At 37.3% G+C, this 11,218-nt stretch overlaps 3 protein-coding genes across 5 annotated transcripts; all 3 read right to left on the reverse strand.

Moving 5' to 3' along the window:
- Positions 1-141: 141 nt before the first annotated feature.
- LOC8289037 lies at positions 142-1,193 on the reverse strand. The gene has a single exon (XM_002511384.4). It carries the CDS (start codon positions 1,074-1,076, stop codon positions 552-554), a length of 525 nt encoding a protein of 174 aa, XP_002511430.1. The 5' UTR covers positions 1,077-1,193; the 3' UTR covers positions 142-551.
- Positions 1,194-3,622: 2,429 nt separating this feature from the next.
- Positions 3,623-5,050, reverse strand: LOC8289036 (protein NUCLEAR FUSION DEFECTIVE 2). Its single transcript, XM_015724374.2, has 3 exons — positions 4,709-5,050; positions 4,498-4,589; positions 3,623-4,222 (listed from the first exon to the last, which is right to left on the reverse strand). The coding sequence occupies exons 1-3, from the start codon at positions 4,769-4,771 to the stop codon at positions 3,811-3,813; spliced, it is 567 nt and encodes a 188-aa protein (XP_015579860.1). The 5' UTR covers positions 4,772-5,050; the 3' UTR covers positions 3,623-3,810.
- A 150-nt stretch (positions 5,051-5,200) lies between these two features.
- On the reverse strand, positions 5,201-11,218 carry LOC8289035 (probable alpha,alpha-trehalose-phosphate synthase [UDP-forming] 9). Of its 3 annotated transcripts, none has more exons than XM_015724363.3 (5): positions 10,910-11,218; positions 10,678-10,760; positions 6,462-8,577; positions 6,034-6,307; positions 5,201-5,947 (listed from the first exon to the last, which is right to left on the reverse strand). In XM_015724363.3, the coding sequence occupies exons 3-5, from the start codon at positions 8,447-8,449 to the stop codon at positions 5,624-5,626; spliced, it is 2,586 nt and encodes an 861-aa protein (XP_015579849.1). In that variant the 5' UTR covers positions 8,450-8,577; positions 10,678-10,760; positions 10,910-11,218; the 3' UTR covers positions 5,201-5,623. The 3 variants fall into 3 exon arrangements, with proteins under 3 accessions (XP_015579849.1, XP_048228658.1, XP_048228657.1); XM_048372701.1 differs by lacking the exon at positions 10,910-11,218 and adding an exon at positions 9,411-9,673; XM_048372700.1 differs by lacking the exon at positions 10,910-11,218 and having other exon boundaries at positions 10,678-10,854.

An 11,218-nucleotide genomic window follows, 5' to 3' on the forward strand; every position in this document is an offset into this window, starting at 1 on the left:
AATGCATGTTGATAATGTTAAGCTGCCTACAATTTTATAATAATTGAGGATATCCACTTCGCTTCACTATTGATTGACTAATGATTTTTGTTTCTAAAAAGTTAGCACTTTTTTGTTTCACTTACAGAAGAAACCATTAGGTAAGTAAGTAAAATGTACAAATATGTCATTCTAGCTCTACAAAACATTTACAAATAACCCTTGATGACCCAACCAACAACAACTTACAACCAAACTTGTATAATACTATCCTTAACTACAACGCAATTCAATTCCTCATCATCATCATCTCTTTAGCTCTTTACACGCTTCTTAACCAAACAAAACTCTTTATTATTAAATTTTAATAATCTACTGAATATGTATATATTATTACTATTATTAAATAAAACAAGAAACAGCGCCGTCATGTTACGTAATCAAGTCAACACTCCAGCTATTGTCGAACGCATACCGGCGGATACCAGCTTTCCACGGCGCAACTTTTCCTTTTCCTTTTCCTTTCCACATTTTTTTCAACCACACCAAAAAGAAAGAAATTAATTATTCCTTCACGCATTTACTGCCATCTCCTTATCACGAGATGAAACATCCATAGAAAGCGGCTTACCGGAGGCCGAAACAGAAGCGTACCTAGATGAGAAATCACGAAACCCGCCGTAATCATCGTTCTCCTCATCGTGAAAGTGACCGTTCTGTCCTTCATCAAAATTCAAAGCGTAACTCAAAGGATCATACTGGAATTTGCCGTTATGACGGCCGTTACCACTCCCTCTGTTGCATCTATTAAATCTTCTGATGAAAGTTTTCCACTTAGGACCAGCAACGATCTCAGACCACTCTCGGATCTTCTTTAAAGCCCTGACTCCTTTACTCCACCACTTTGGCTTATTATCCTCCTCACTAGGATGCCCTTTAGACGATCGTATTCGCTCCCACCAGGCTAAACCGACGGTGGACGATCCGCGAGAACCTAAGCAGGGGAAACAGAAGCAGCAGCGGCTGTTCATCAGGAGAGAATTAGACGATTGGTCGCCCACGGAAACAGAGACAGCTTCAGGGTCTTCGACGCCCATTCTATTGACAACTGTAAGACGATAAAAAATGTTGTGCGCCCTATATGATTTAGCGAGAGAGAGAGAGGGGAATAGATAGAGACGTTATATATATGGTGAAGGAGGGTTATAAGTCGTAACGGGAAGTTACCGGTAACCGAGAAGTGCCGGTTGCTACGATGTGTCCGAGTTCTTCTTCTTAGTGATTATTAGTGGAAGAAAAGAAGTCTGGGTGGTCAAGGAACAAAGTATTATCAATAGGAAAAATCATCGATTTAATCAAATAAAAATTCAATCCGTTAATTATTGGTATCTTGGTTAATTGAAATTGAATAAAAATGAGTTAAAATCTGAAAAATAAGAGTGTTAATTAAAATTGACCGATTGACGGATTACAAACTAAGCAATTGTACAGTGTATATATATGATTTTCTAAATTCAGTTGATAAATTATATGGAGGATGTTTTTAATGGAAAAGAGAATTTTTTAGGAAGAATTTCAAAACTTAACTTTAACTAACCAGCTTGGTTAATTGAATTTTCATACAATTTTCCAATCAGTATGGTTTGATTATTTTTTGCTCACTTTAGGTAGCTGCAGCCAACTCCAAATCAGTTTGGATCATAAAGGGTCATCGAATCTCAATTGCAGTTGTGTTTGTGGGAAAAAGAAAGAAAGAATATTATGATTAAAGCTGGTGGAGAAGCTTAACCAGATGGAACTAAAGTAGACCAGAATAAAAACCAGCACTGTTTGATTCGGTTTTAGTTTTGGTGCGGTGATAGGATGTTTAGCGAGTTGGTGGAGATTTATTTATTTGTTTTTTGGTTGCATTATCCCGAGTATGAGGTGTTATTCCGAGGAAAAATACAGAGTACGCATGGACACTGGACAGGTCTCATTTGTAAGACCAAAAGAAAATAAAACTGTTAAATATATTCGAGTTTTATGAAGCAACGGGGTCGTATTATATTATTTATTATTTTCTTCCTGGAAGTTTAAGGGATAAAAATGCCTGCAACAGTGATATGATTGATTGATTAAAAAGGGAGGGAAGGAAATATGAGAAAAGGAAAGAGTCCAAGTCATTTAAGATGTGCATTCCACTACTGGATTTGACAGCTGTGTCTCTCTGCCTAATCACACACGAACCTAAAGAGAAGGTAGTGGGTACCCCTATCTTCACTCGCATAAAATAGTAAGCTTTTTGTTTTTTCTTCTCTTGAACAATTGAAAAATAATTACCCGATAATTCTTTATTGTAATATTATCAGTGGAATGGAACTGTAGAATTAGATATGGTAATGCACCTGACCTGGCGCTGAAGAATTGGCAATGGCTTTGGCCAAAAAGAAAAAAGAAGAATTGGCAATGGCATTAATAAATTAGAAAAGGGCAATCCTTCTTCCAGTTGACTTCTTTTCTTGGATAAAACCCAGCTCTCCGTAAGGATTTCCAACACATAGCATTATCAAAATTATTAAGTTAAGAAAAATTGTTCAGGTGCCAAAAAGATACAACCAACATAGTACTTTGATTAGCTGGAGAGTGCAGGTGCAATTTTACCAGCTGGTCGGTCAGCAACGGTTGGTGTAAGACTACGTAAGCCTAGGAAGTTTATGTGCTTGGCAGGAAAATCATTATATAAAAAAAAAAATAATCGTGTTGCATATTCAGCAACTAAACCCCGCATACCAACTTGTGATGTTCTTCTATCCTTTCCAGTTGTTGATACCTTTGTTGGAACAACTCTTAACACAGGACGACTATTTATCCTCCATAGAAATTACATTGGATTCCGTTTCTAACTTCACTACTTCAATCTAGCTTCATACTGCACTAATTATCTGGCAGCCACTACTCCACTAGACATGGGCCTACACAGCATTGGCATGCTCAGAGACAGATATATACTCCAGAAGAATTGATCCTAAATACTCGTCTCCAGCAAGCACATCTTACCAAACTGAACAGTTTCTAATGCAAACATTTAGCTCTTCTCTTTTAGCTTTAGGCACACAAGAACAGGCATAATAGTCTTCCAAGTCCAAAGTTGATGGAGTCTGCAACTGAGCAGTAATAAGTAACAGCATCAAATAAAGCTGAATCCAAACTCATGCATGTAACTACAACATATTTCCGGTTCCTAGACAAAATAGAGGAATCATACCCGGATAAAGGGGAGCCTATAATCCAGAATTACCCACTTTACTCCACTCTTCATCCTCGAGTTGTCTTCTTTTTTCTCAAAAACTTGCTGTGTTAACGCAGAAAAATCACACGCCCTCTTAGACCTTATTTCCCCAGCTATTCACCAATATGCTCAGAATATTAGTTTAATGCCAAGAAATTATAACTCTTCTCGCAAGACAAGCAGCCTCATGTACTGAGGATGCCCTCTATAATGATTTGTGGTTACACTACACTCGAATAGCATTTCCACTGTCTCATTTCTCAAAAACAAAGTATTCCACCTCCTTCCTAAAATTCCACCAAGTAAAACAGATCCTCAATCATCTTTAAAGAATACACAAGTGATAGCAAAATAACAAAAAAGGAGGAAATCTACATGGTGAACCATTACTTCTAACATAATTAAAAAGGTAACTTCTGATACAGAGTTTACAAAGTCTTAACCACAAATCACATAAACAATCAGCCCACCATATACTAAAGCTGAATTCATGGGTTTGCAAACACAGAAAAGCAAGCACACTCTATAAACATCAAATAACTAGAACAGCTAAACTTACATTAGAAGGCAGTGGCTTTTCCACTTATAGTATTATGACTATGAACACCCCAGAAAACACTTCCAGCATCATCAGATTTACCAGTATCGATAGCAATAGCGCCAAAAAGCGCCCTAAAAGCACCACAAACCACCGCTGGAGCAGTTGAATTAGTCTTGTAAGAAACTCTAACAACTTTGTCTAACCCCAACCGCATCCCATCAACAGCACATGATGTTTCCACCTTTGAAATTTCAGCTATGCGACGATTGAGTTCTTTAGAGGAGATATCGATGTCTTTTCTAAGTGAAAACAGAGAAACAAACGTGTCGATCACATTGGAACCCATAACGCTCAATGCCCTATTGTTCTCTTCTGAGAATGAAGGGTGTGTCATTGCACGGCGGAGAAGACCTACGTTCTGGAAATTATAGCTGCAGTACGACGAAACAAGAAAAGAAAAGTAATTATTTATAAATCTAATTCATTACATTTAGTGTATTGTGATTGCTTTCTTGACTTATGCATGGGCATATAAAAATTACTTGAATCTATGTGATTTAATTAAATCTTTCTAACAAGGTACTTATGGAACCATTACTTTCAATGAAGATTTTAGTTTAATAGAATTTCTTGGCAATCAACCATAGTGGGTGTTTAAGAAAGCGAGAAAAAGAAAGAAAGAAACGAACAGAAGAGTTAAACTTGCTTGATTTGTTTCTGTAGGGCTTCGAGAGCTGATGCGAATGGTGATGATGAGGGTTTGATCTTCTGATAATTGCGATCATTTGCAGCAAGAACCTGCATGAATTTCAATCAAATAATTACATCGGCAATTATAGCACTTAATTTTGCTGCACTGCAGGAAGAAAAAGAAAAGGGGAAAAAGGAGAGTAGGGCTTGCAAAGATGTACATGTACCTGAGAGAGAAAGAAAGCGATCAAGACCAGTAGCGTGAAGAGAGTGAAGCGACGAGAAGACATTGTTGGATGTGCAGAAGGTGTTTGTTTATCTATAAAGCTATGGAATCTATGATTCAACCAGTGCTTAATACGAAAGTTGAGTGGTCGCTTAGTTAGTACGTTGTGGTTACTGTGGTCATCCCAGGATACAAGTTGTGTTACAGAAGAAAACGACTTCTTGATTGACCTCAAGTTAGATACTTATAGTCCCATCTCGGGTGGACCCTTACAAGTTTAATGGGCTTCACACTAGCTTCAAGTCTGTGAGTTTTTGGTAATATAATTCCAAGTTTCACCACTTAAATGAGTACTTTGTAATGTACCAAGATCAAGAATTTGGAAAAGAAATTCAGTAAATATTCGAGACTAAGGGGATTGTTATGGTGACACAATCATGGGGAGAATTTTGTAGCATCCATTGCCAAAAGAAGAGAGAGAGAGAGAGAGCAATGAACCCTAAAGAAAGAATGCCTTTCATGTATATGTAAAACCATTCCCATGTATACAAGAAGATTGTCTGCTCATCAGTATGGGGCTCTGTGAAGATAAAACATCTAAATCTGTGAAAAAACAAGCATCTTTCGTTCCATAAACCACAACTTACATACACCAGCTCTCTTCCTCCTGCATTCTAAAGGTAATTAAAAAAAAAAAAAAACCTATGCCTGTAAAATTACCGAAAAGCAGCATTGGTGTGCCTGGCTCCAGAATGCGATGAATAAGTTAATATCGACAACTAGAGTCATGAAACCTCTGACCATCTGTAAACTGTATCATGAACTAATGCATCTGAACATGATTCCCATCCAGAGAATTGGATATCTCCACTCTGTATCACTCCATCTAATGGGCTGGGCAACAGTGAATCGCCTTTCAAGCACCATTATCAAAAGAAACTTGCACTTCTGTGATACACCTTGGTTTCGGACTTGAAGCAGTTGCCAAACCTTGAAGCAATGCAAGTACTTCTACAGTATCATCTAAATAATACCTAGCTTTGCTTGGTTTCTGGCCAACAGTACATGCAAAGATCTCTGGAGCTGAAGGAAATGACAAATTAGAAGCTGTACTAGATATGCTTTCAAACATGTCCTCATCGGATCTATCGTCCCCAATGCACATCACAAAGTCTGGAGATTTTCCCTTCGCAATCATTGCAGAAAGAACTTTCTCTGCAACAAACCCTTTAGTGACTCCCTGCACATATATTGGTCATGTTAAGACCTTTTGCCACAATTAGGCCAGATAAACAAAAAAGCTATAGACAAAAGGCGTATATATACCTGTGGCTTGACTTCAACAATATGCTGACCCCTCTTGACAACTACTGGCTCATTTGCAAGGACGTTCTCAAGATGATCCAGCAATTCCTTGGCCTGCCAAGATCCAAAGTCTGGATCAGCATCTTGATGCTGCCATACCAAGGCACTCTCCTTAGCCTCTATATAGGAGCCATCAGTTGCTTCTGTGTATAGTTTCATCACAGGTTCTGCCATTTTTTTCCAGTCAAAATCTGCTGCCAGGGAACTGGTTTCCCAATTGGACATCCTGGTCCATCTACAAGAGAAAGGCGACCTTAATAACAGGAAGAATTGATAACATTGATAATATTGCAAATTGTATAAACTACAAGTTTCAGTTAAGTACACCATCTAATAATTGTATATATGTGTGCTTGTTAGCACAATTTTGAAAACAGATTTAAACATACCTGATGAAGTATCCATGCTCAGCTGCAATACCGAGATTCTCACATTGAGCAAACCAATCACTCAGAGAATCTTTCCCCCTGCCACTAACTATAAACACTGTGTTTTTAGGGTCACTGCAAAGGCTGTTTAGAACAGATATAACTTCAGAACTGGGGGTTTTCACAATAGAAGTTTGAGGCACCACTGTTCCATCATAATCCAGAAATATTGCCCTCCTATATGTCCTCTTATATGCAGAGATAATATGCTCATTAGAAAGCTTCCTAAAGCTTGGTGAAAGTGACAAAATTCTAAAATTTAGACCAAAACCAATACCCCAGCACCGTTTACTGTAATGATCCTTGCACGCTCGCTCCAAGTCCTGCATAAAACTGCGAGCCCAATAAGCCACATCATGAGAGCTAATGTACCTATAGTGTTTCTCATGCCTCAACTGCTTTTCTAAATCAGACATGGTAAGGGCCACATTTAATGCATCAGCTACAGCTTCAACATCCCATGGATTGACCCTTATGGCACCGCTCAAGGACGGTGAGCAACCAATAAACTCTGAAACGACAAGAGTGCTTGCATGCGGCGATCCAGAAGCAACCCCCAGAGCTTCATCCATTTTAGAAGTTCCCTGTCTACAAACAATGTACTTATAGGGGATCAGGTTCATTCCATCCCTCACTGCATTTACAATGCAACATTCAGCCAAAGCATAGTAGGCCGTTTTCTCATAAAAAGGTACAGGACGGTCAATCAGGACAACTGGTTCATAGCCTGGAAAACCAAATATACTGTTTATCCTTTTGGTAGTCGAATGTGTCTCCCTTTCTGCTTCTTGTACATCTTTTCCTGCGCTCCTTGCAGGATTTACAATCTGGACCATGACAACTTTTCCCCGCAACTCAGGATTATGATGCAAAAGTTGTTCCATAGCTAATAATTTCAGACTAATGCCCTTAAATATGTCCATGTCATCAACTCCAACAATAAGCTTTTTCCCTGCAAACTGTTTTTGAATTTCTTTCACCTTGATGGAAGAAGAGGGGTGATTTAGAGCATATTCAAGTCGACCCATATGAACTCCCACAGGCAAGATTTTAATGTACACTGTGCGGCCAAAATACTCAAGACCAATATGACCACGTTTTGATTCATAATCTAGACCCAGCATTCGACTGCAACAGGACAGAAAGTGGCGAGCATAATCAAATGTATGAAAACCAATCAAATCAGCATTCAGCAGTGCTTTCAGTATTTCATCTCTCACAGGCAGAGTTCGGTAAATTTCTGATGAGGGGAACGGGCTGTGAAGGAAGAAGCCAAGCTTAACTCGATAGAAACGCTTCCTCAAGAAAGTAGGGAGGACCATTAGGTGATAGTCATGAACCCAAACATAATCATCTTCAGGATTAATAACTTCCATAACCTTATCAGCAAAAATCTTATTAGCAGAGACATAGGCCTGCCACAGCAATTTGTTAAAACGATCGCCATGATCAGGGCACATAGGCAGCATATAATGGAAAAGGGGCCACAGGTGATGCTTACAGAAACCATGGTAAAACATTTTGTAAAGATCAGGAGAAAGAAAGGTAGGTACACAGTTAAATTCATCAAGCAACTTCTGGGAGACTTCCTCTTGTTCACTTGTATCTACATCAGCCTTCAGAGATCCCACATAAACAACCTCTGTATCAATTGAGAACCCATCCTTCATTTGTAACAAGAGGGCTTCCTCGTCAAAACTAAAAGTCCATTTGCCAGATTTTGAATCCTTTTGAGCATTTAGAGGAAGAAAATTTGCTACTATAATTTTCTTCTTCTGGCATCCAGATGATGGAGTATCTGAATCCCCATCATTGCTTCCATCGCCATCTGTGTCAGAAAGAATTCCGGGAACAGTCATCACCCTTGGAATGGATCTAGGAGTTCGAGGGAGATTCAACATGTCTCCAGATGGTAACTCCAGTAAATTTATGCAAGATCTTGACACCATTGTTGCCAGCTTTAGTTCTAAAATATCTGATTTTATATAGAACTATGGAGATAACACAGGATCAGTGCCTTGCCTTCCTTCCAAACAATATCCTGAAAGGCTAGTGCAAAGTATAGGACTTCAAATACCTGCATAAATGGGGAGAGAACTATTTTCATTACAATGTGACGACCAACGCTAAGCCTTGAACTAAGAAAATATAGGAAGTGAATAAGAATGATATCTAACCATATATAAATATTTATTCCTAATGTGCAGGAACAGATCTAAATCTTATATGCATAGAAACTCTTAGTCATCTAAAATACCTTATCCTCCTTCCTTTCTATCACCAAATGCTTGCTCTTTTTATCAGTTAGTGTTTACGCAGACACAGATTCACATGTTTCAAGAGTACAACTACTAGCAAAAATTTTAATCAATTTTCCTACCCAATTCGCGAGTTCATGATGTGGCATCCACACAACAAAGCAATTAGTTACTTTCCCACATGCGTAAGCCTTATAGGTAATCGCCATAAAGGCAATTCCTCACTAAGTAACTGAGCCTCCAATCATTTCAAATTAAGAAGCATGGAAAGCAAAGGTTTGGAACCAAAGCTATGATGATAAGCAAGAGCTAGGCCTAGCTGTTATTAACATAACATAAAATTAATCACAAGAAACACAAACTTGAGGATTAAAAAAAGAATAAGGCAGGCGGAGAGTTTCATGTGCTCGGGGCATGAGATTCTTAACTTCAAGAAAACAACTCGATGATCCGCAACATCCAATTAGAGGTGACAGGTTAAAGAAAACCCACTATGGAATACCAAATCATATAGGTATTTAATTTGATTCGACCAATGAAAGTCATTTCATAAGATTGATCTATAGATCCAAGGAAAGAACAAAGATATTTATGTAGAAATGCATAAGGAATAAAGAAATCAAAAACACACATAAAGGAATAATTTGCATACCGAGTTTTTTTAGCTCAACAGCAGGCAACAGATTTTGCTTGATCAACTTCTCTAATTCCTATGCTTATTCAAACAAGAGGATGGATCGTTCAATAGAAATTCATGTTCAATTTGACTTTATATAGCTGGAAAAGTGAGAACTGGGAAATGTCTAGCGGATTGATAAGGAAACCCACAACGAATACTGTGGGAAATGTCTTGCGAGTTGAAAAGGAAGCCACAGCGCATACTGTCAGTACACAGTAACCTTCTTACACTTGCCGCTGTATTATTTGGTTCCAGCAAAACCATTAAATTACGTGATCTGTCTTCCAATTATGGTTATGACTATAGATTACATTTTGATGCGTTGGATTGGACAATAATAGAGCTCATCCTTATCTCATTTTCATTGAAATCCTCATGACTAAGCTATTAAATGCACGAGAGAAGAATAAAGAGCAGAAAATAGTTGATGCGCGAACTTAACTTTTCTACAACTTCAGAAAATTAATTAATTTTAACACGAAAAGAATCCATACAAAACATAACAATTTATCACTAGATTGAGTTGTCAGATAACCAACGGTGGATACAGGGGAACAATTTTCAGCAATGCAAGAGAAGATTTCAGAAGCACAGTCACGAGGTATACCTTTTATAGCCACAATATATGAGTTTCTTACTTTAGTCGAAAAAAAAAAAGAATGAAAACGAAATAAGACTATGTTCATGACATTTATTGATATATGTAACTTTGATTTGTAGAATCTACAACTGGGCTTTATCTGTAGCAGCTAAAATTGATTTGTCAGTGAGGACCACAACTTAACTAAGTAAATAGATATACAATAGATACTCAATTCATGAATGTCTCTTGTACTTAAATTTAGTTTTCTTTCCTTGGAAAAGATTTTAATCCAGAAACATGACTAATAGAAGAAATTGCAATCTAACACCATCTGTCAGAAATAATGGATTTCATACAAGTTTTCAATTTTACCTTACGCCTCATCAAATTTTTAAGCTTGCAAGAGCTCAAAACTTAAATGGCAGGACGAAATAGTGAAAGGGAAACAGAGAACAGAGAACAGAGAGACAGAGATGAAAGAACAAGAATTTGGCAGATATGAAGACAGAGATGATGATGATCACCGTAATTGGAAAGAATGAAAGTAAGACTTAGAACACCAAAAGAAAATTAATAATAATAAGTCCAAATCTTTAGATCTCATAATTCCCATTTTCACACATAATCCTTAATCGAAAAAAAGGCCAAAAATTTTACCTGTAAAGATAGAAACTTTGATTTAACAAAAACAAAAGCTTGTAACTAGCTGTCTGTCCAATAAAACTGGGAACCAATATTTGCTGCAACAAATCATCAGAAACAGGCATATAAAAAACAAAGTGAGAAACAAACAAAAAGAAAATGAAATGCAAACATAGAAACCATCCAATCCCAATAAGCAAAAACTGAAGAGAGTAACAAAGAAAATGAAAAATGAGAAAGAACTTACAAGAAATGAAGCAACTTTCTATAAATATATATCTACAAAGAACGAAAGAAAGAAAGAATGTTAATGTTAATGTTAATGTTAAATATTAATTGGTAATGTTAAGCAGAAGAGAAGAGAAGAGAAGAGAAGAGAATGAATAGTGGATGAGAAGGGGAAGGTGTTAGGTTCAAAACTGGTTGAGAGATTTTGAGAGTTTTTATTAATTGGTTTTCTTTGAAACCGACTAAAAAAGAAATATAAAGAATTTTGTGTATTAAAAATTATCCGTAGAGAAAGAGAGATAAGTGTGTTTGGTGATTGTTGCTGTTG

The sequence above is a fragment of the Ricinus communis genome, chromosome 4 (assembly GCF_019578655.1).
Source record: "Ricinus communis isolate WT05 ecotype wild-type chromosome 4, ASM1957865v1, whole genome shotgun sequence".
NCBI classification, from domain to species: Eukaryota; Viridiplantae; Streptophyta; class Magnoliopsida; order Malpighiales; family Euphorbiaceae; genus Ricinus; species Ricinus communis.